The sequence below is a fragment of the Thermobia domestica genome, chromosome 10 (assembly GCF_964235325.1).
Source record: "Thermobia domestica chromosome 10, izTheDome1.hap1.1, whole genome shotgun sequence".
NCBI classification, from domain to species: domain Eukaryota; kingdom Metazoa; phylum Arthropoda; class Insecta; order Zygentoma; family Lepismatidae; genus Thermobia; species Thermobia domestica.
The window spans coordinates 267,265,130-267,289,764 of record NC_137463.1 but is presented as its reverse complement, the minus strand read 5'-3'; the positions used below and the strand labels follow the sequence as shown (position 1 = coordinate 267,289,764).

General features: G+C 37.1%; 1 protein-coding gene across 5 annotated transcripts in view; it reads right to left on the bottom strand.

Moving 5' to 3' along the window:
• The window catches only part of LOC145663201 (acyl-CoA Delta-9 desaturase-like), a 150,316-nt gene extending 141,504 nt beyond the window's left edge, over positions 1–8,812 (bottom strand). For 3 of the 5 annotated variants that reach the window (XM_081729550.1, XM_081729547.1, XM_081729549.1), the window contains exon 1: positions 8,661–8,812. In XM_081729550.1, coding sequence (XP_081585676.1) covers positions 8,661–8,670 — 10 coding nt within the window. In that variant the 5' untranslated portion in view covers positions 8,671–8,812. Of the gene's footprint in view, positions 1–3,052; positions 3,250–8,660 lie in introns of all 5 variants that reach the window. The other 2 variants (XM_081729545.1, XM_081729546.1) reach the window with 1 other exon arrangement.
• Positions 8,813–24,635: the final 15,823 nt, after the last annotated feature.

Sequence of the window (24,635 nt, the reverse complement as noted above, 5' to 3'; positions counted from 1 at the left end):
CTCTTTTTCCTCTCTTCCTATCCCAACTTCCTCTTCTCTTCTTTACTTCTTTTATTTTAATAAAACTGAAAAGGGGGTCGTGACTGGAAATCCTATATATAATAAACACGGTCATGTAATTACTTTTTCTTCGGAAGTCGGATATAAAAGTTTTTTTTTTTCCATTTTGGTTGAACCTTGTAGGTTCGAAAGTAAGAAATGAATTATATACATAATTAGGCATAAGCTGATAGCTTCATGAAGATTCCCACACCAGGGGTGAAGGGTTCCCACTCACGACTTACTCCATGCATCTCATTTGCACGATACAGGGTTTTCCACCCTTCTTTTGTTACGGAGCTTGCTTTCTTTTAATCTTTCTTCTTCGCCCTTTTCAGTTGCACCATTTAGAAACAAGCTTTCATCTTTAAAATTACAGCAAACGGATAGGTTTACAAATTGCGTAAGAAATATTTATATATTGATCTTTACCTTCAATGCAGATCACGATGCTGAAGCTCTCCAAAATTCTGGGATACCCTCTCCAGAAAACCGAAGTAACTAGTAAGAAGGGCTGGCAAAAACCATGGTTTTTATTGAAAAAACAAAAAAAAAAAAAAACTTTTTTTTTTTTTTTTTTGTTTAACAGGTTGACTGCCATGAACATCATATGTGGTGCTCACCTTATTTTTCTGTAGGGCCATGAGCACCATATATGATGCTCATGCTCGATATCACAAAATTACTAACCTATTCAGGTTCTTGAGCACCATATATGATGCTCATTTCACAAATTACTGTGAGACCATGAGCATGACATATGGTACTCGGGTCCCATTGGTACATTTTCGGGAGAAGCAAAACATCGCGACAAAAATGCGACAAGACTATCCATAACTGAGCCAAAGGTAAGAAGAAATTTATGGCCTCCTGGAAGCAGTACTCTCAAATCACCTTGGCAGTCAAACTGTTAAACCGTTTTTTTTTTTTTTTTTTTTTTTTGTTTTGTTTTGTTTGTTTAAATAATGTTCCATATATTCATATCATATATGGACACAAATAAATTTTTTTTTCGCCGTGATGTTATTATGCAATAACCGGGTTATGTTGGAAGGGATCACATAAGCTTAAAGCGGAATAAAAACCGCTTCTCGAGTTACATCCGAGAGAAATTGTCCTCTATTTCAACTCGGAACCAGGACTAATTGGCCACAAATGCGATACGTCTGCCGACTCACTCACGAAGGAATCCTGATAAAAATAAGTTGTACTGATCTTTACATGCTTCTTAATATAACTGTCACGAGTCATTTCAGAAGGACAAAAAGATAAACAGTTGCACAAGTGAAACCATTATACAGAATTACATATGAACAATTTCAAAGTACTACGGAGTACAGAAGAACTAATTTAGTTCAAGTTAGTTAACAACGACTTTTATTAGTCCAAATTAAAGAAATCCAACGACTTAATTTGCATATCAGTAAGAAAATTAAAGATACGAATTATCTAAGTCCACTTTGACTCAGACTCATTTATACATAAAGAGATATCAAAGATACTTCTCATTTCACTAAATGCCCCTCATGGGGTCTGTATGACCCCCCGCCCACACACACACACACAAAGTACGGCATATCGATGTATTTTATCAATAGTAAACATTGAAACGAAACAATATTTAGAATTTTTCTTTGATTGCAATTACATAACAATAATAACAACTACAAAAAATCACAAAACAAACATTTATATAAACTTATAAAAAAAAAGCTGTTTTTGTAATATAATCTTTTTGAGTAATGAATGGGGAATTTAGGTCTGAATATAATACGAATAATATACGGGAGTGAAACGTGATACCATTGTGAAAAGCAATTTTCATTACTAACTGCAGGTGTTTGCTTTGTGCTATATGTAATTATGCTACGTGGCGAGAAAGGGATATCTCCAACCAATTAGAACCGTGCAATTAGTTCCAATGGGTAGGGTCAAAAGTGATTAAAATATATGATTCCCCACATCATAAATAAGTTTAATTTACTATTTACCCTCTGTACTTAAGAAAAATAGTTGTTTGTGTGTGTGTACGTGCGCGCGTATCACTAATCGGAACAAAATAAAGCATTACCGCTGTATTGCCGAACCAGACGAAAATACTAATAAAAAAGGAAATAGGGTATCCCACAAAATACTAGGCAGTGACTTTGAAACACTTGGTAGTGATTATTCTTCGAAATATAGTCTGAAGACAAGGCATAAACATCAGTGAATAGAACACGAACCAACCTGTGTTAGCTGACCCCGAGCGGTAGCGTCCGTAGGAAGCAAGCGCATCAGCAGCGTAAACGCATAAACGAGGAGAGTGGAAAAGCATTATATAAGTAATAACATGCTTGTCTAATGTGTCGCACAGCTTCGGGGGAGATAATAAATGCAATCCAGAAAGTACCAAAATGTTCTAAATGAGGTCAGGTTAGATAAAGTTTGGATAGATATTCTTTTCTGTAATTTTAATTCGTTGTCACACCTACGACAAACTGTTCGTCTGCTTAGTAGGCCATGCCTTTTACACAATTTCGACAACTCACATTCCTTATTTTTCCATAACTCGATAAAACTCAAACACGATATGTCCCAATCGGTAAGAGTTTACTTTACGTAGGAACATTCATAATAACAATACCTAAATGGGCTTCTGACTTCCTTCGCTCTCTCAGCTCTGGTCCTTTGTTCATCCAAATTTGTCTAAAAGCCAAAAACTAAAATTCAAATTTGAACTGGTTGAGCGGCCTTACCGACGAAAGGAGGTCCCACAGGGGAAAAGGGAAAGATTTTTTTTTTTTTTTTTTTTTTTTGTCTTCTTTTGACCTCTAGAATAAGTATCTGGTGTCCCTGATTTTTAGAACACTCAATATATATATTTATATAAAGGACCTTTGTAATGTCCGCAGTGAATATTTGCTTTGAAATTTGTTGATAAAAGTGAGGATATTGTACAGACGTATACGGTGTACTAAAATTTACAGTAATTGAAATGTAGCCTAATATACAATACAGTTCAATTACTCACCATAGAAGTTTACAATCCTTGCCGGGTACCTGTCCCAATTCTTTCCTGATTCCTGGCGTTCCAAAATACATTTTCTTATTCTATCTGTTCCTTTAAATGGCAACCATGCACACCTATCTTGCTCGATCCAATTTACTGGAACGACTTCTACTTCTTCCGTTGCAATAAACAAAACAATAGCGTACAGTTTCTCCATTCTATATGAGCAGAGTGAAGTAAAGAAAGGCAGAAAATCCTCCGTTAATTTGTTTCTTACACAAATTACAGATTTAAAAGAATTATTATTATTTCAATTATCATTATTATTCCTTTATATTAAGTTCCGGTTAAGACACGTTACACTTTGGAAAAACAAGACAAGGATAGCTATAATCATTCTCAATTTTTCTCCACGCTCTCCAAAAAAGTTCCTCGCAAGTGTTCTTAAATTACTAATAGTATCTGACGGGTCATGCCTTCAGGAAAATTCAAAGGCACTCCCTGCTACACACATATTAAAACACTCTCCGGAAAAGTTTTTTTTTTCTCTCTCTCTCTCTTTTCTGAAACAAACATTCGATCCAGGTTGTTATCTTACATCAGTAATAGCGAAGGTAATCTCTTACTTGTTAAATCAGCAAACGTTCTGTGGATCTGTAATTCAGTGGCGAATGTAGAGTAAAAGCTTGGAAGGGTTTTTTCTTAAAATACTTCGTTCTGTTTTTTAGAAATCCTGAAATTATTTTTGGAGGGAGGCTTGAAGTTTAAAGAATCACTAACACTTACTTCGTACTTCTTTTAAATCCCAGGATCTTAAGGATCCTATAGCTAGAAAGCCCCCTTCGTAAATCCGCCAATGGCCTCCATTGTGATTTATTTTGCGGGTAGAGATCGTACAATATATACACAAATAATAATGTGTGCGATGCCCGCGAACGAGCTCTTTGGCCCTATGTGAATTTTAAGACATTAAAATATGGGCACTATATAATTTGCAAACGTATCCGATTGGCGACTACTGTCATATTTATATCAAGTTGCACCATTTAGAAACAAGCTTTCATCTTTAAAGCAATTATAGGTTTACGAATTGCATAAGAAATATATATATATTGATCTTTACCTTCAATGCAGATCACGATGCTACAGCTCTCCAAAATTCTGGGATACCCCCTCCACAAAACCTAAGTAACTAGTAAGCAGGGTTGGCAAAAACCAGGGTTTTTATTGAAAAAAACAAAGAAAAAAACGGTTTTTTGGTTTAAACTTTTTTTTTGTTTAAATAATTTGTTCCATATATTCAAATCATATATGGACAGAAATAAGTTTGTTTCGCCTTGATGTTATTATGCAACAACCGAGTTATTTTGGAAGGGGTCACATAAGCTTAAAGCGGAATAAAAACCGCTTCTCGAGTTACATCCGAGAGAAATTGTCCTCCATTTCAACTCGGAACCAGGACTAATTGGCCACAAATGTGATACGTCTGCCGACTCACTCACGAAGGAATCCTGATAAATATAAGTTGTACTGATCTTTACATGCTTCTTAATGTAACTGTCAAGAGTCATTTCAGAAAAACAAAAAGATAAACAGTTGCACAAGTGATACCATTATACAGAATTACATATGGACAATTTCAAAGTACTACGGAGTACAGAAGAACTAATTTAGTTCAAGTTAGTCAACAATGACTTTTATCGGCCCAAATTAAAGAAATCCAACGGCTTAATTTGCATATCAGTAAGAAAATTGATTAAAGATACGAATTATATAAGTCCACTTTGACTCAGCCTCATTTACACATAAAGAGATATCAGAGATACTTCTCATTTCACTAAATGCCCCTCATGGGGTCTGTATGACACCCCACCCACACAAAGGTACGGCATTTCGATGTATTTTATCAATAGTAAACATTGAAACAATATTTATTATTTTTGTTTGATTGCAATTACATAACAATAACAACTACAAAAAAAATCACAAAACGAACATTTATAAACTTATATAAAAAAAAGTTGGTTTTGTAATATAATCTTTTTGAGTAATGAATGGGGAATTTAGGTCTGAATATAATACGAATAATATACGGGAGTGAAACGTGATAACCCACAATTGTGTGTTTTCAAGATTTTACAAACACATACACTTTTCGTTTTTTGGTTTGGAAGAGATTCGTGTGGCCATAAACTTCAAGCCCCTCTACCCCGAAAATAATGACGCGATTTCTAAAAAGAAAGAAAGAAGTACAAAAAAAAAAAAAAAAAACTTTCAAACTATCCTAGACAACTGTTTTAAGTTGGTCACAAGGAAGCAGCTGAGATTAAATTTACATCGAAGTTGCACCACGTGAGTGTCACGTATTATAATGGGGGGTAAGGTGGAAAAATCGAGCCCTGCAGGGGTTCTGACACCTTTCCCTCGCTCGGCTATGCTTCTTAACGTAAGTGAATAAGATTTTTTATCAATTAAGTTATTTGTGCAAAGTCTTTCTCCGTTCTGGTGCCTCCGCCACTTCCCCTACCTATCACCCAATTACCTCCTACAATCCCCTCGCGTGGCAAAGGCTCCCACTTCTTGCTGGTTTGTTGGTATATAACGTCATTGTTTATAACAGCTATCAGAAATATCTAGGTAGATGATGAAAAAAGCACAACTTATGAATTATATATTACGCACAAGGGAAATGAGTATCATTTTAACCTTATTATTTAAAAAGAAAGTGTTATTTAAATTTAAAAAATAAACTATCGTTGGTCCGAGTTTGAACCATTCTTAAAAGCAATTTTCATTACTAACTGCAGGCGTTTGCTTTGTGCTATATATAATTATGCTACATGGCGAGAAACGGATAACTCCAAACAGTCAGAACCGTGCAATTAGTTTCTGTGGGTAGGGTCAAAAGTGATTAAAATATATGATTCCCCACATCATAAATAAGTTTAATTTACTATTTACCCTCTGTACTTAAGAAAAATAGTTGTTTGTATGTGTGTATGTGCGCGCGTATCACTAATCGGAACAAAAAGCATTGCTGCTGTATTGCCGGACCAGACGAAAATAATAATAAAAAAGGAAACAGCGTATCCCCCAAAATACTAGGTAGTGACTTTGGCACACTTGGTAGCGATTATTCTTTGAAATATAGTCTGAAGACACGGCATAAACATTAGTGAATAGAACACGAACCAACTTGTGTTAGCTGGCCCCGAGCGGTAGCGTCCGTAGGAAGCAAGCGCATCAGCAGCGTAAACGCGTAAACGAGGAGAGTGGAAAAGCACTATATAAGTAATAACATGCTTGTCTAAGTGTCGCACAGCTTTGGGGATGATAATAAATGCAATCCAGAAAGTACCAAAATGTTCTAAATGAGGTCAGGTTAGATTAGGTTTGGACAGATATTCTTTTCTGGAATTTTAATTCGTTTTCACACCTACGACAAACTGTTCGTCTGATTAGTAGGCCATGCCTTTTACACAATTTTGACAACTGACATTCCTTATTTTTCCATAACTCGATAAAACTCAAAACACGATATGTCCCAATCGGTAAGAGTTTACTTTGCGTAGGAACATTCATAACAACAATACCTAAATAGGCTTCTAACTCCCTTCGCTCGCTCAGCTACGCTTTGTAAAGTAACTAATAATGGACATCTTATATTTTCTACATTAGGAGAAAAAAAAATGAAATCTTTGAGTTTTACGTCCCACGTTTATGACGGTTAGGCTAAAGGAGACGGTGATAATGAGAAATGAATGAAAATAGTGGAATGAAGAAAGTGGGAGGAAACGGGAGAACCCCGAGAAAACTCACGCACACGGTGTTTGTCCACCACAAAGTTCACTTGGCTACATTAGGAGAGAAACTAAAAGATACACAAAATCATTTCTTTTGCACAATGTGCACTCTTACCTAATAATCTACTTACGCATAATTTCTACACTGTCTTTCCCATAAATCGAAACAAGTGTGCTTCTCCGCCAAAAAAATCCCTTCCACCTTTACGTATAGTGTCATAACATCAAAAACAACTAACAATAAATATGTTCTTAACTTCAACTATTCCCCGCGCGTGACTTTAACTTACTCTACCTCACAATAATAATAATAAAAAAAAAATCTCAAATTCTTCTGGTAAATCTTGTAAACTTGGTCCGGCGATACAGCAGTTAACCCCAAAATAAAAGGATAATAAAAGCTGCTGTAAGTGGTATTAGATAGTATTAGTAGTATACTAAAAAAGATCAACACTTAATCCGCACCTTGTACTCCTGAGTGAGCGAAAGCGGTTTAGTAGCCGTGCAAGGTTCGTTGGGTTTTCTTCTCGAAAATAATTGCGCTTAATAACAACTATAAACATGCAGTCGTGTTCTGTGTTGACAATACAAATGGAATTACTTTTGCAGAATGCAACAAAGGGGTAACCATGCGCCAAGTAGTTCCCTCAGCGGCAAGGTTCTAGAACACAGGTCCCCTTTCCCATTAAGCTGTAATAGACAGAAAACAACGTGCCCTGGGGGCTCTAACCGGTCTGCACTTGCTAAAGCTCGCTCGGTAATACTATGTGAATTAAATATTAAACTTTGGTACAGAAAGAAACCAACCTAGGTACTAAACTTTATCGAGGACAGGCCCGTAGCCAGCCCAAAAATGTAGGGGGGCCCCGATCGAACCATATGATAGTTCATCAATATATTATAGTTCATTTGCAAGCCAACCGTGAAAATTTTAGGGGGCCCGGCCCCCTAGACCCTCCTGGATACGGGTCTGATCGGGGGACCTGTATTCTAGGACTTTCCCTCCCTCAACTTGCGAATTAGTTCCACTTTTGTAATGACTTATATTTAAAAAAAAAATAAATAAACACAACTTTTGCTCACTTGACATTACCAAGCACACAAGATGAGTACATTATCAATTTCTTCCTGGTAAAGTCAAGTGTCGAGTAAATGTTTTATTATAACGAAAGGCGCCCACCCTACCCCTACAGGACTCTCTAACCTACATCCCTGAATAGAAGCACATATTATTTTTATACTTATAAAGAGTACAAGGGCAATCTGATAAGATTCTGCGATGACTAGATATGAAGGTAATAGTATACATGAGAACCCCCTGATCTGCGTTTCTTCTGTGTTCTATTACCACTTCTACATGAAATACCATAAATTTTCTACGTAGTGCAATAGTAAGAAGTATCCATGTACAAGACATGCGATATGCGTTAAATTCCCCCCTCCCCCCACCACACATAGACATAGATAAAGTACAAGGGCACTACACATGCAGATATATAAAGTATAGGTACTTTCTTTTTTATTTTCGTAAGTAAATAAAAGTCCCTTCGTTACCCCCTTTGTAAGTTCGTATATACTCAATCAATAATCCCTAAAAGTATGAGCGTCCTGCTCCTTCGGAAACTGATCCAGCTTCATGTATACTATATCCACCAACAATTTCCATGCGCCTATATACGATACCCCAGCCTATAATATACCCAAATGTAAGATCGGGAATGGCATGGAGTAATGAATATTTGACGTAATAGTGAAATATCCACGTCCTAAAATTAGTTTACAAATGATAAAATTTTCATATGACGCAAAGAATGATAGTGACTTACCTTTGTCCATAGACGAACAAATGATGAACAAATTACAAATTAAAACTAGATTTATTCAAATATTCAAAATATTTCTTTAAATATTTCACTGCCCGCCAACAATCGTAAAACGACACATCTCGCGCTAGAGCACTGTTGCTAACTCGCGAGTGTGAAATGTCGCTAGTTTAGTACTCGCTAGTAGTCGCTAGAAGTCGCTAAACGCCTCCTGCCAAGTCGCTATATAATTTTACAAATAATTTAAATGTTTTCCATGTACAATGGGAGACTCGAGTATTTTTTTCTTTTAAAAGAAATGATCATCTTGACAGAACCACTACATACGCACTTTGAAGAATACAAAATTAATTAATATAGCATTAAAAGTTTGGAAATACTTGCCCATTTACTCATCATCAGAGTAATCGGAAAATGAATCCAAATCCTCTTTCTCAATTTCTTCCGAAGATTCATTTACAGATGTTGATGGTGTTCCCATTTCTTCCTATAATGTTGACTATAAGATTTTTTGGAGGGGGAAATTCATATTGCTTTGGTATTGGAACATTTCACCCAACTCACACCACGAAAATTTCTGTATAATTTATATTAAGAACAACCGCAGTTATATTAATATATAAATCACACGCACTACACTGAACAAGAAAAGCAGAATGTTGTTCAGCGCCACTGTCACTGCACGCACTGTACAATGCAGGAAGTTACCAGCTAGTTAGATATGGGAAATTCCCGGATTTCCGAACCCGTAGAGAAGAATTACATACTCCTCAATGCAGTGTACTACCGCAGGTTTCTGGAAGAACATCTTCGTCCTGCACTCCACAGGAAACGACCCAACTTCATCAGGGAACCACCCATTGTTTTGCATGACAACGCCCGTTGTCACAACGCAGGTGTTGTGTGGGACTTGTTTGCACAATGGGGGTGGGAGGTTCTAGAGCACCCATCTTATTCACCGGACATGAGTCCATGTGACTTTCATCTGTTCCCTAGAACCACTGCGAGGGATGCGTTTCCGCAGCAGAGATGAAATGCTTCGAGCTATAGGGCGCTCTCTTGCAGACATCAACAAAGAGGGCACCGCTGCTGGTATCCTGCGACTTCCCTACATCTGGCAACGGGTGCAACACGCTGCAAGGGATTACATTGAAGGCCTGTAGAATTTTCATGATTGTCCAATAAAGGGTTCAAGAATGATTTGTCTGTTGCCACTTTTTTTCTTTCCAGCTCTTGTATGTTACTGTTTTCTAGAAATCGATTCTCGCTAGGAACATTCCTGTTCTGGCTCTCAACTTAAAATTGTTAGCCTATGGTGCGAATGGTCCTGCGTTCGATTCCCAGTGGGAGCACTCAGTTGAAAAAATATAAAAAGCTTTATTAGGTCAACCATCCTGAATGAGGTTTTACCTGAGTTTTCCTTATTCACACCAGGCAAATGCCGGGGTGGTACCTAACATATAGGTTCCAAGCCGCTTCTTTCCTTCCTTCCCTTTCCCCAGATAGTGTGATCGTCGAGAAATGGCCATGTTGGCCCGTCATTCCTCATACGTGACGGGCTAGCATGGCCATCTATGCCGAAAGCCCAGAAATCTAAATCCAATATCTTTAAAATTGTAAAGCCATATCCTGCCCATTTTCCTCCTGAAAACGATATTAGAACTCCAAATACATAAATTACTAAAACAAGATACAGAGCAGTAATAGCAGTGGTGGAAATGTTATAAGGACAGCTCTTCCAATGAATCCTACAAGACAGTAACATGAAATCCAGAATTAATCCGGAATATTTTATTTACTCTAGTATCAATTTCCCGCTTTGATGGGTTAAATTAAGAAAAAATAGTAATATGTTTAGTCAGCCACTTTTTAATATTACAAAAGCGCTCTCTGATATCGGTCATTTTCGATAATTTTTATATTTCTCTCCCCCCTCCTCTCTGATGATGCGTGGCTGAATTTAGATTTAAACGGCATCGGAAGTGTCACTGTTCATCACAGTGACGCGGAAAACTATGGATTTGACACTGATATTGGTCATTTTCATCAATTTTTATATATCCCTTCCCGAAGTTGCACCCTCAATGTGATATGATAAAAACTATGCCAGGTCGGAACCTAATTTATGTTGAAAATTTGATCGAGATCAGTCGGATGGTTTAAGAGTGATGGAGTCACAAAGACAGCCACTTTCATTTTCATTTATTTATATATTTCTACCACTTCCCCTTCCCTACGTTGCACCGTCAAAGTGAACTGAAGAAAACATATCAGGTCCAAGCTTTACCTATGTTGAAAGTTTTATCAAGATCGGTCGGGTGGTTCAGGAGTTATTGTTTTATTTGTTTTTTTAATATATATATATATATATATATATATATATATATATATATATATATATATATATATATATGTTCCCTCCTTCCCCTTTTCTAAGTTACACCATCAAAGTGAATACATAAAACACTTCTAGGTCCGACCCGGCTGGAGCTCATGTGGTTACAGATTCCACGTTAATCAGTAGGTCTACGTCTCATATCCTCGCTGCTGAACGGGACGTTAAACTCAAAATAAACTCAACTCAACTTCTAGGTCCGAACCTCATGAATGTTGAAAACCTCATGTCCGAACCTCATGTCGTGTGATTCAAGAGATTAAGAGTCACAAACATAGTTGTACTTTCAACGTACTTTCAATTTTATAATATAGATTTTAATCATATCTTTCTTTCCTTTGTTGCAGATGAAAAGTACATTGACAAGAAAGCTCTGCTGTCAGCTTTTAGTGAGGAGAAAATCTTTGTATCATTTCATAAGTTCCAAGATCCACAGTTTCCTCATTCTGTCGCTGTATGGCGCCACTCAATAGGGATTATAGTGCTGGCTGTTTCTCGCAATCCGTTTCATGATTTCCTGCTGGAGGTATGGCATACTTTTTCCTTTCAACTCAGCAATTGACGAGCATTATAAAGTGATTAAATTGCTTTACAATTATTAACTGGTTGGCGTTAAGCAAAGCTTTATTTGTAAGTGCATCATCCGAAGAAAGTAATTAGATTAGATCATAATATTGTCAAACGGGTAGCGCAATAACTGCTGCAACTTGTGAGGAATTCATAATAAGGAATTCCCCAGAATTGTTTTGCTTTCATTCAATACTTTCTTTCCAAGAAATAAGAGTGGAAATATTATTGTGACACAAAATGTAAATTTCTTAAGCATCTAAATTATGTTTAGACAGACAGGTTTTATTCGATGCTCAATTTAGTATGTGCTTTAACAGCAAACTTGAATATTTCGTCATTGAAGAGAACATGAATTACTAATGGCATGTCATGATATTTTTTTTTTTCACAACGAAATGATTGCTTGTAGCAGTATTTCTAAAACTTATTTTTCCAGTGGGTACCACCAGTGCTGGATTTAGGTTTGATGGAGCAATAATCTATTGAAAATACGGCCATTTATATTTCTAGATTTCCTTTTCAGCGACAAAATGTCTCTGTCCTTTTGGCTTGAATATAAGCTATATGGTAATTTATAAACCTAACTGATATCTAAGTACGTTTACACGTTATATACAGGGTGTTTCAAAAAACATCGACAACGTTTGGGAGGTGATTCCTGACACCAAGATAAGACAAAAAGTATAAACCAACCTGGGTGCACAAATGCTTCCTTTCGGAGTTATAGGCTGCCGAAAACATTAAAAAATAAACTTTAAAGGTTCATAGCTCTAAAACTGTGGGACCTGCCGTAATCAGATCAAGATTTCACCTAGGAACTAATATGTGCGCTATCCAAAAATACATGTTTCAGAATCCTGAAGTACTCTTGAAGCAATTTTTATAGAGGGAGTTTCGCTACCGGCATATAATTTGAAGTACTGTGCAACTACCTCTATAAAAATTGTTGTGGAAGTACCAGAGGAGTCTAAAACTTCGATATTTCGTGGATACAGCTCACAGATAACGAGAAGAACCCTAAAACAGGGGAAGCGGGGAAAGGTCAACGACACGGTCAAGTCCATTTCGTTTTTTCAGATGTGGTCTATACTTAGATGTCGTAGGCTACTCCGGGTAGTTATCTGTGTGCTATTCCGTGGTGTCATTGAAACCCCCGTGCGAAAAGTGGGCGAGCCCATACTTACGTCATACTACTTCTGCTAGGATTCTTCTCGTCATCTGTGAGCTGTACGCTGACAGTGCAGCGGTGGTTTAACAAGTTTAAGACCGGTGACGAAACACTCGAAGACGCACCACGTGCCGGAAGATCAATACACGTACAAAATAAATATCTTCTGGCAGTAATTGAGAGTAACAGTAGCCAGACATGTGAGGAACTGCGACTACAGTTCAGTGTGAGTGGAGAAACCATTCGAAAGCACCTCCGTCAACTTGGAAAGACCTACAAATTGTGTCGATGAGTTCACATAATTTGACTCCGAGCCAGAAGGCAACATGAGCAGACACCTGTGTTTCTTTACTGTCTCGTCTGAGGAAGGAGTCATTTCTGGACATGTGATGAGAAGTGGGTCCTGTACGAAGCTCCATGGCGCCGTCGTCATTGGTTAGCATCCCATGAACCGGTTCGGAAACAGCCAAAACCAGCACTGCACCAGAAGAATGTCCTCCTGTGTGTTTGGTGGACTGCTCGCGGCATCATGCATCGGGAACTGCTACTATCTGGTCAGAGCATCAATGCAACTGTATACTGTCAGCAGTTGAGTCGAGAAAAATTCTAAACTCTGGAGCCAGCACTTCTGAATCGGAAAGTGATCCTCATGTTACAGGACAACGCTAAGGACACGTGGCTAGGATGACCCGGGATATCATTCTACGCCTTGGATGGAAAACACTATTGTATCCGCTATACTTCCCGGACATAACACCGTCCGATTATCACCTGTTCCATTCCTTGGGCAATCACCTTAGAGAACGCCAGTTCAAACCCCTAGTAGAGGTGCAAAATGCACTTGATAGCTTCTTCGCTTCACGGCACACAAACTTCTACAGCGATGGAATCCATGGCCTTCCAGAACGTTGGCAGAAGATCTTTGATGCGGACTATTTTTGATCTTCCTGATACGTCTTAGGTGGCATATCGATGTTCTAATGTGGTGGGTGATAAAGCGACAGAACTTTCTTGGTTACCTTTATATAATGTCAGTGATGTATGGTGTTCATTGGGCAAAACACTCCAAACAATAAAGATTCGTCTTAGACTGAAGAAATGGTTATCCCTCGTTTTTCATTATCATTTGGCCATGAAATAAACGCCGGAGAGATATACTAACCCCGTATACAAATGTGTGGTGTTTGAATGTGTAAATCGTAGGATATGATGTGAATCGTACACTCTCACTATTTAAAATTTCAATATTTCCAGTGTACCCCTAAAAATGTAATAAAGAAATAACAGCCATTTTTTTTAAATATTGAATTAAAACTGAACAATTTACACAAAATTTGCAATCGATCAGTGGAAACGGCATCCTTCTACAGCTTGCGGTTTCCGACATATCATTGTCAAAAAAATTGACCACAAACACATAAAGTTTTCTTGATCACAAACATATACAAACCTAGCATTTTAATATGTAGATATATAGTATTACTAAGTTGTCTGAAAACTGTGTACGAAAGTACGTCACGTATGTCCTCATTATTTTTGTAATTTGTGTCTGTATCATTCCATTTTATTTAGCGCTGTAGATTTACAATCGGAAAAGATTGTAAGTCAATTAACGTTTAACTTGAAATAATCTGCCTAATCCGTTTAACATTTACCTTGAATTTGATAAGTATTATAAGATACGATTCGTGAAATCACAGAAATGTACTCTGAATATCGATTATTATGTTGCAAACTTTTTGAAATCGCAAGTGTTATAGAATAAATATGCTGTGTATGTGTTGTAATTCACTATCTGCAAATCGAAATTTCGTGGTACGGATCGCAATTCGCATACATACAGGGGTAAAAGTGAGGAGGAACGCGCGGGAACGCCGTCCCCCCATCTCGAAAATAAATGGCGTCTCCCCAGTTCCTAAGAAATTACAATGGGAAAAGATAGGCAGAAGGAATGGCGTGCGTCATGTCGATACCTGCCGTCTCCCCACCTTTTCACATCCACTTTTAACCCTGGATTCAGATGCACTATTTTATATCTACACAGACCTAAGTGCATAATCTATTATTTATATAATTTGTACCTGTTTGATATTCTCAACTATAGTGCATAATAAACAATTCGTTATTTATTTAAACTTTTTAAACTAATGTTAACTATTTTTGGACCACAGTATAGAAAACTATCTTTATAGCATTAATTAGAAACATCAAATTTAAGCTTCTATCTTAAAACCGAGAGTCACATCAAGACACATCCACATTTGACACTAACAACCCAAAAGTCATTCTATTATCCATAATCTATAAACCCAACATGTTCGAGAGTGGCACCGACAACTGAAAATACGTTAGATTAGGATTAGGAATTAGATTTCTGGGCTTTTGTCATCTATGACCAAGTTAGTTCGTCACGTATGAGGGATTACGTCCCTCGGTGATTACACTATTCAGGGAATTGGGGAGGGAAAGAGGAAAGAGAAAGGAAGTACCCTCGGACCATTATGTGAGGTACTATCCCGACATTTGCCTAGTGTCAATGAGAAAATCCTAGGAAAACCTCATTGAGATGGAATGAAAAGGCTTTCACCCTTTTTCGACTGAGTGTCTCTACCGAAAATCGAATTCGGTACCGCTCGCACCAAAGGGTAAAAGGCTACGCGGGACCACTCTGAAGTACGTACATTAGAAAGCAAAATTTAAGGATAAGATGGATAAAGTAACATAAATTATTTATTTATTTATTTATTTATGACTTCTTTTACGTGGCGAAGTTAAAGCTCTGCAGCCTTCTCCGAGCACTTAACCACGTGCATACATTAGATATATATTAAAAAAAAAAAAAAAACACCAATATGTAGAAAATATTAACAATTACAAAAGAAGAGTATTGAACCACATAAAAAGAAGAATATACTACTTAAGTAAAAAAAATGGTTAAGCACTTCAAAAACAAAAATTGCAAAATAATATACAATAGAGGAAACAAAAATAACATGGAGAAACCTAGAACTGCATATTGCATATAGCGGTACTAAAAGAATGAATATATAAGATGTACAAATTAACATAGGTTACCTATTGGTTGTGTGTTCATATGTCGGTTATTAATAATCTGTTAAAACGAAGATGCCTCATGTGCTACCAGTATCCTTATCTTTACTTAAGACAAGGGAATTTACAGATTTTTTAAATTTGGCAACTGTGGAAACGTTGTGTATTAATTGAAACAAACTGTTCCACAGGCGTGTAGTACTTACTGTGAAGGATTTTGAGTATGAATCAGAATTGTGACTGGGTATGGAGAGCAAGAAATTACCTTGTGATCTTGTGCTTCTAGTATGAAAGTCTGATAAATGTAAAAATCTATGGGCTAGATACGATGGTTCTGACGTAGTAAGCATTTTGTACAATAGGGTAAGATTATGTAAATTTCTTCTTCCAACTAACGTCAGCCATGACAGTTTTTTTTATAAAAAGATGTGAGATGTTCCCTGTAAGTTATATTGAAAAAAAAAAACAATGCAGGCATTTTGTACTCTTTGCAAGCGCTTTGATTGATTTTCTGTTTGATCAGAATATACTGAGTCGCAATAGTCAAGATGTGGGAACACCAGTACCTTGACAAGTTTGATCATCAAAGATATTGGTAAGAAATTTCTTAATCAATTTAACGTATGCAGGGCACCAAATGCTCTCTTACAAACTCCATTTATTTGATCTGACCAGGAGAGATTTTGATTTATTATGACTCCCAAATTTTTGACAGTTGTAGAGAATAGAATAACAGTATTGGACAATTTTATATTTGGGAGCTGATAGATATTAATAGAAGAAAGAATTCTTGGGGAGCCAATTAAGATGCACTGCGATTTTGTTGCATTTAATTTTAACCCATGAGCCGTAGACCAGTCGCTGATTTTGTTTAACTCAGTATTTATTTTTTCAATCGCATTATTAATATCTTGTTGGGGAAAAGAAGCATATAACTGAAAATCATCAGCGTAAATATGGTATTTACAATATGTGGGAGATCATTAATGTAAAGGGCAAAGAGAAGGGGACCTAGTACGCTATCCTGAGGCACTCCACTGTTGATACAATGCCATGTAGATATGTGATCCTGATTGATCACTACTCTCTGTTTACGTTCGTGAAGGTAAAAATGAAACCATTTAACCATTGATTCAGAAAATTACTGCTTAGTCGTTGGAAATGAATGAAATCCCAGCAGTGTTGCTAGAGATCTCTCATACCGCACTGGAAGCAAGACATTGCATGACGTGACATCACCATGACCGTGAACTTGTCTGTTTTAAGCTGCATTGTGGTGGTGGTGGGCCATACTTGTATAACAGTACATCGCCTTCATCAGACACGTTATCTTGTGAATATATTTGACGCTTTGGTTAGGTTTGTGTTATTAATACTGTGAATATTCCCAAAGCTATAATGTACAAGATCATATTTTAGGATTAGACAAATTTAATCCTGATGATTACAGCAATTTTTGTGCCTTTTACGCTGCAATATATTTCAATTGTCTCCATGTCGGTATTTATTACTATATGTTGGACACATATGTATTTAATTACCTTACATATTACTTATATATACTTGGCTAGTGCAGTTCTTAACACTTTAAAAGATTAAAGTATTATTATTTTTTTTTTTCAGGCATCTTCCAAATATTTGTTCAACATGTATCTGTCGTGGCTATTTTTATGGAAGTACCAATTATCAGCAGTCGATTTGGATACGTACTTTTCCACGTTGAATTTAGCTATTGATAGTGACGTTGTAATAGCAGACTCCATGTTCACCCTACGACAGTTCCATAAGGTCAGGTATTCAGGTCCTCTCGAGGTCAATGACTTAGGCGTTTGGACATCAGATAATGGGACCAACCAGTTGCTACCCGTCAAGCATTTGGAGGACAGGAAAGACTTTGAGGGACATCCATTGATTGTTGGAATAAAAAATGTAAGCACTTTTAATTCAACTTCATTTATACGACAGCAGAGTTTTGTATATGTTCCCTACTCCTTTCTACTCAGTAACAATTGCGGCAATTAGACTAGTTTGATACCTTAGGATAGTGGTTATCAAAGTGGAATCCGCAAACTCTCCGCTGCAAGTCTTAAACGTATTTTCAATTGATGTAGGTGCTATGGTTTGTACTAGTGGTGGGTACAAAAATTGTTTTTTTGAAAATTTTCCAAAAAAAAAAAAACTGTTTCGGTTTTCTAAAAAAAACGGTCTGTTTTTTTTTTACCGAAACCGGTTTAGGTTTTCTTCAAAATCGGTTCGATTTTCACCGAAATCGGTTATCGGTTTTCTTTAAAACCGGTTAGGTTTCTCACCGGATTCGGTTTTCTTCGAAACCGGTTCCGTTTTTTTTCAAAATTTGTTCTATTTCTGACCAGAATAGTGTTTCGTTGTTCTCCGGAAACCGAATCCGTTTCCACAGAAATAGTTTTATATGTTTTCCAAAAGTTTTCACTGAAACCAGTTTCGGTTCAAACCGAACAGATTTTGAAGAAAACCGAAACCGGTTTCGGTGAAAAAACGAACCGGTTTTTGGAGAAAACTGAAATGTTGGTTTTTGGGTTTCGATTTTTTAGAAACCGGTTTCCGGTTATAAAAACTGGTTTTGCCCATCCCTAGTTTGTACAGAAACATATCTTCAGTTGTAGTAGAACAAGTACTTTATCTTTTCCATCAATATTAACCCTTTTTGGACTGACGGGATTCCTAAGTCCCACTAATTGTATTGTTCTATTATTTCGTCTGGGAGAGTGGAATCGTGGTTTTGGGCTGACGGGACGTCCTGGTTCTGTGTGGAGAGAGTACTGAGAACGATCAACGGATGACACGAGCGGTTTTAAGCGTTGGAAATAGAGGGACAAATGAAATATTTACAAGTTGTTCTTAGTGTGCAAAAGTTTTTGTAGTGAACACGTCGTCGTCCGTTTTGGCGCTAAATTTTATTGGCTGTTAAGAAAGGTAAGACGTTACTGCTTTTTATGTAGTTTTAGAATGATGAAGCAATAAGCTCATGAAAGAAAATCTAGCGTGGGGATTATGGTGTTACTTTTATTATGAATTTGCTTTTATGTACTTCTACGTCCCGTCAGGCGGCTAGGTGTATGTTGGTACATAAAGAAACGAACATTTGTTATGGTAAAATGTTACAATTGCCTCCAATTGTTTTGTTTCAGAACAATGTCGAAGAGGCTTTCAGTAGGAGAGATTGAAGAGTATCTTCTAGAAGAATTTCCTTCTGATGTCGACACTCCTGTTGAGGACTCAGAGAGCGAAAATGAGCATAATGACGAAGTTGGGAACATGACGAACAATGAGCCAACAGCGGGACCCTCGAATGCTTACATGAGTAGCCACAAACCAATAGCCAGCGGATCACACAGTATGTCGGATTCTGATGAATCGGAAGATGAGATACTGGTACGAGATAAGAATTCGAAGAGTAAAGAACCGGACAGAAATTTCAAGAAAAGAGAAAGCGTAACAACTATTCCTATATTTTCTTTGGCAAAAGAAACTATCAGACAGTTTTTCGGTGTTGAAAGTAATCCAACAGACATTTTTTGACCTTTCTGTCAGAGAGCGTAGCAAATGATATAGTGCTTCAGAGTAACTTATATATACAGCAAAAGCAAAGGAACATCCGTCCAATTACAGCACACGATTTGTATGGATTTATGGGTCTTCAGTTTCTTTTTGGTTATCATCGTGTGCCACAATTTTATCATTATTGGAGTGCTGATATTGGCTTGTGTGTTCCTGTTGTTCCTCAAAACTATGTCACGCGATAGGTACAAACATATTTTATCGAACATACATGTGAATGATAATTCTGCAATCCCTTCTGATAACCAAGATAAATTGTACAAAATCAGGCCTTTGATAACAGCACTGAACAATAATTTCCAGAAGTACAGACTTCCCGATCAATATCAGTGTGTAGATGAAAGCGTAGTTCGTTTCAAAGGCAGATCTTCACTGAAACAGTACAATCCGAAAAAGACTATGAAAAGAGGCTACAAAATTTGGTGTAGGAGCGATATGTCGGGGTACATATACGAATTTGACGTTTACCAGGGTAAATATGGACAAACAATCTCAACGCAACATTTTGGGTTGGGGGGAGCGTAGTTCAACAACTAACTTCATCACTGCACAATAATAATTAGAGTATTATGATGGACAATTACGTCGTTAGAACTTTTTGAGTACCTAAAAAGTAATCAAATCTACGCATGTGGAACAATACGCCACGATCGTTCAGGACTGCCGAAATTAGCACGTGACAAAAATTTGAAGAGAGGTGAATTTGATTTCAGAAGTTCGGATCAGGGACTGACTGACTTCAAATGGAAGGATAGCAAATGTGTCCATTTCCTGTCCAATTATCACGGCACAGAAACTACAACTTTCCGGCATACACAAAAGGATGGTTCTAAAATCACTGTATCAGCACCAACGGTGGTCAAAGATTACAACATGCACATGGGAGGGGTAGACAAAGCTGATATGTTGCGTTCGATCTATGATCGTGACAGAAAAGGGAAAAAGTTGTGGCATCGCCTTTTCTTTGCGTTTATGGAAAAGACCTTGGTAAACTACAATGATCTGTACGACCACATACCACTTCTTCAATTCAATAGGCAAGTAGTGCAGGGTCTACTAACGCTTGGCAGGCAATCAGTACAAAAACGAGGAATATCAAAGCAAGAATCTTCATTCTCTACTTTAAGTAAGCCCATAAAGAGGAAAACTTCATTTTCTGTTAGCAAGGACATAAGACTTCAAAATCTAGGAGTGCATTGGCCTCGGTTTGTAACTATAGAGGAAGATGCGAATTCTGCTCTATGAAAAACGTGGAGTCACGGCCACACTCAAAATGTACAATGTGTAACACTTTTCTTTGCGTAAACCAGACAAAAAATTGTTTCTATGACTATCATCATACTTAGAAACCTATCCTTTTGAGTTGTAATATATAATTATTAGTGCAAACATTTTTATAATTAAGTGTAAACGACCACAATATGTATTTTTATACAATACTTTTTGATACTGCGATAAATGCGTATCTCTTTTATACTGTACTAGCAGCGTTCACCCCGCTTCGCTGCGGTCACCCCGGAACGCAATAAACTTTGTTACTTAGATAATTTTTACTTTTTCGCTTTCAAGTGATATGATAAAAACCATAGAAGATTGCAGTAAATCTTAACATTATATCGCCTGTCATTTATGTTAACCCGCCCCGCTTCGCTGCGGTCACCCCGGAACGCAATAAACTTTGTTACTTAGATAATTTTTACTTTTTCGCTATTGCACTAAATGTTAACATTATATCGCCTGTCATTTATGTTAACCCGCCGAGTGACACGGTCATGCGGGTTGCATATAAATACGTTTATTTTTACCTATGATGAATAACTAACAAAGGATTTGTACGTTATGGACACTTGAATGGTCAATTATCTCAAGACACTGGTAATTAAAAATTAAAGTGATATGATAAAAACCATCTAGGGTCCAAATCCTAATAACCCCCCAAAAATAAAAGAAATTGGTTCAGCCGTATTAGCGTGATGAGGGAACAAAGGATTTTGTACGTTCTCTTTTATATATAAGATTTATTATTGCTTTTTGACATTTGTATCCTTTCAATTACATCAAAAATATTCATCTAATTTGTAAAACGAATTATACCAGCCTTCCCACCAGCGTTTTGTAATAATTTCTAAATAAACAAGTCATCAAAGTCTAAGCGATTTGTTTTATATTTTACATGTAAATTTACATAAGTGTATAAGCCTAAGTGTCTCACGGGACTTCAGAGTCCCTTGACCCGCTGCGCATTGTTGAACAACAATGGAACATTATTTTTTCTTTCAATGATCATATCCACCCACTATGTGCCTAAATTTAATTTTTCATCTACCTGCCATTATTAAAACATAATTCAGTCCAAAAAGGGTTAAGTCCTCTGTTTGTTGATTGGGCTCCTCCTTTAAGAACAAAAAAAAAAAGGACATATGACTTTTGGTTAACACTGTACAGGGTGTTCCACTAACTGTCAGTCCCAAGTATTCCATCGTAGAAATCATATTAATTCTCATAATGGTCACACTATTTGTAGATGGTGTTTTTTTTTCTAAGTTTGGCATGGATGTGAACGAGAAGCAGGGTGAAGTCACAGGAAATGATAAGAATGGTCTTTATTACCATTAACACATGCCTCTACATATTACAGAACATAGCCACCAACATATCAGGAGTCACAGCGTTAATTTCCCTCCGAACAGCGTTAGTATCTAAGGATGCTCTAGTGTAGCTCACAATACGAATTGCGTCTTCATTTATGTTCCTTGTCGGGAAGATTCAATAAAAGCTGATTCGGGATTGGTTTTACCATACTCTGCCAAACGGTAAAAAGATTCTGCACTCATGGGTAGTCTATTCTCTTTTGAAAGAAGCTCTGTTCTATGTTCGCTAGAAATTGTTACCACCTTTAATCACCTTCAAATCTGCGTTTAGCTCCTCAAATAGTTTCAGTAAGTAGTGGAAGTTAAGCAATGACAGAGAATGAGTCTAGTACAGCGTATCTCGGCAGTTTTGAGAGATGGAAAATTTTGTAAAATCCAATCAACCGACAAAAGACATCAATGATGAAGTACAAAAGGCTATTGCAACAGAAGAACGTGGAGAGATATTCTTAGAGGAATGCTAGATGTAATCAGGTGACTGGCTAATTAGAACTTACAGTTAGTGTTTTGAGGACGTCAGAAAAACGTTGAAGAGACTGTCAGTGGCAGAAACAAGGGAAACGTTTCCGAGCCAGTGAGGCAATTGGAAAAATACGATTGGGATCATGTGTAGATACTTTACAAATATCAAGATGGATAATAAGTTGACAGTTTCCTACTTCCCATTGGACGTCCAGAATGAATGTATCAGCGTGTTGAGTGAGCAATAGAGGAGGAAGGTTATTCAACAAGTTAAGGAAGCAAAGTCTTTCTTCTTTAATTTTGACAATGCCACAGATGTTTCCAACACTGATCAAATGAGTTAATTTTTACAGTATGTGAAAATGTATGGCACAAAAATGGAAGGTGTGCAATCTTTCGTCGGCTTTATTGAAACAGAAGGGAATAATCAAGGATGTTATAGAATACAGGATCTGCCTATACAACAAAATCGTCAAGCTATACGTCACAGTTTCTCCACTCCCACTCTGCCCACTCCACCCAATAACATCGCAATGTTTTGAGACAGAAACGAGAGTATCCAACCAGACTCTGTCCTCTGACAGATGCTTAATTTTTTTTTGTTCAGTTCAGTTAATAGAATGAAGATACGTATGGGCAGATCCTCTATTTTATAACATCCTAGGGAATAATACAAACGATCTGATGACATTGATATTGGAGAAGATTGAAAAAAAAAAAAGAATTGGACATTCAGGATCGTAGAAGACAAGCATATGATAACAATGCTGTGATGGCAGGTGTACACACTGGAGTCCAACAACATATCAAAGACGTGAACTCTAAAACACAGTTCGTAGCATCCACGATCATTCCCTGAATCTGGACAGTGTAAACGCTGCCTTTGTCGTGGTTGATTCTGTCACATTTTTTGAGATATTAGAGCAAGGATGTTATAAATAGATTATCTGCCCATATGTATCTTCATCCTATTAAATCGATGAAGCCAAAAAAACAACCGAGCATCGGCACGTCTGATTGGCTACTCTCGTTTCTGCCATCGTCTGACTGGCTACTTTTGTTTCCGCCATGATTGTTGGCTCAAAACATTGCGATCCTATTGGAAGGAGTGGGCAAAGTAGAAGTGGCGAAACTGTGACGTATGGCTTCAAGATTTTGTTGTAAGGGCAGATCCTCTATTTTATAAGATCCTTGCATCAGACCCTGCTTTTATTACTTTTTCTCTTCATCAACTCTCTTACTGCTGTTAGAGGACAAAGTTTGAATCGCTTAATTGACTCATTTGAGTGCAATCAACTTAATGAAGAATCACTTCTTTCTTCCTAATGCTAGAAATGTTGCAACAGCTTCTATTTTCAACAAATACAACAAAAATGCCATAAAGTAATTTGATGCCGTCCTATTGCTCATTACAAATGCAGTCATTTGCAGTTTGGTGCTACGTTGGGCTGTGAAGTACGATGCTTAGGGAAATTAATGACACACTGCTGTAATCGCAAACAAAAGGCTTCAGCGTTCACGATTGGCCGCCAAAATCCGTGTATTAGAATCGTTCTTAACTGAAGAACAAAGATATTGTGAAATACCGATTCAAGTACGTAAAGAATCTTTGCGAGGACATAAACATCAAACTTACGCGACGCCAAACAAGAAAAAGAAGCGAATTTAAGGTCTGGAGATGCTGATTCTTATAAGGACATGAACTGAGAAGACAGATGTTTAAGATAAGATCACTCAGTAAGTCTCTAAACAATTTCAGAAACTTCATGTAGTGGATAACCAATTATGCATCTTTGCACCATCAAAGCTTTTGGATCTTGAAAACGAGTGCGGCCTGGATAACGTAAATGATGCTAACATGGGAGAGTTTGAACTGGAGAGAAAACTATTCCAAAATTTGATTGCCAGAAAATCGTTATGCTGAACTCCGTTAAGTCCACTTTTCTCTGCAAATGAGATTTTGTCTTTAAAATGAACTCTGAGGTGCTTGCTGTGTATAGCTAAAACGTATCGTCTAACATCCATTAGATCTAGATAGAAAATATCGTAAAGTTGGCCTGTTATGCTAAATTTCGTTAAGTATA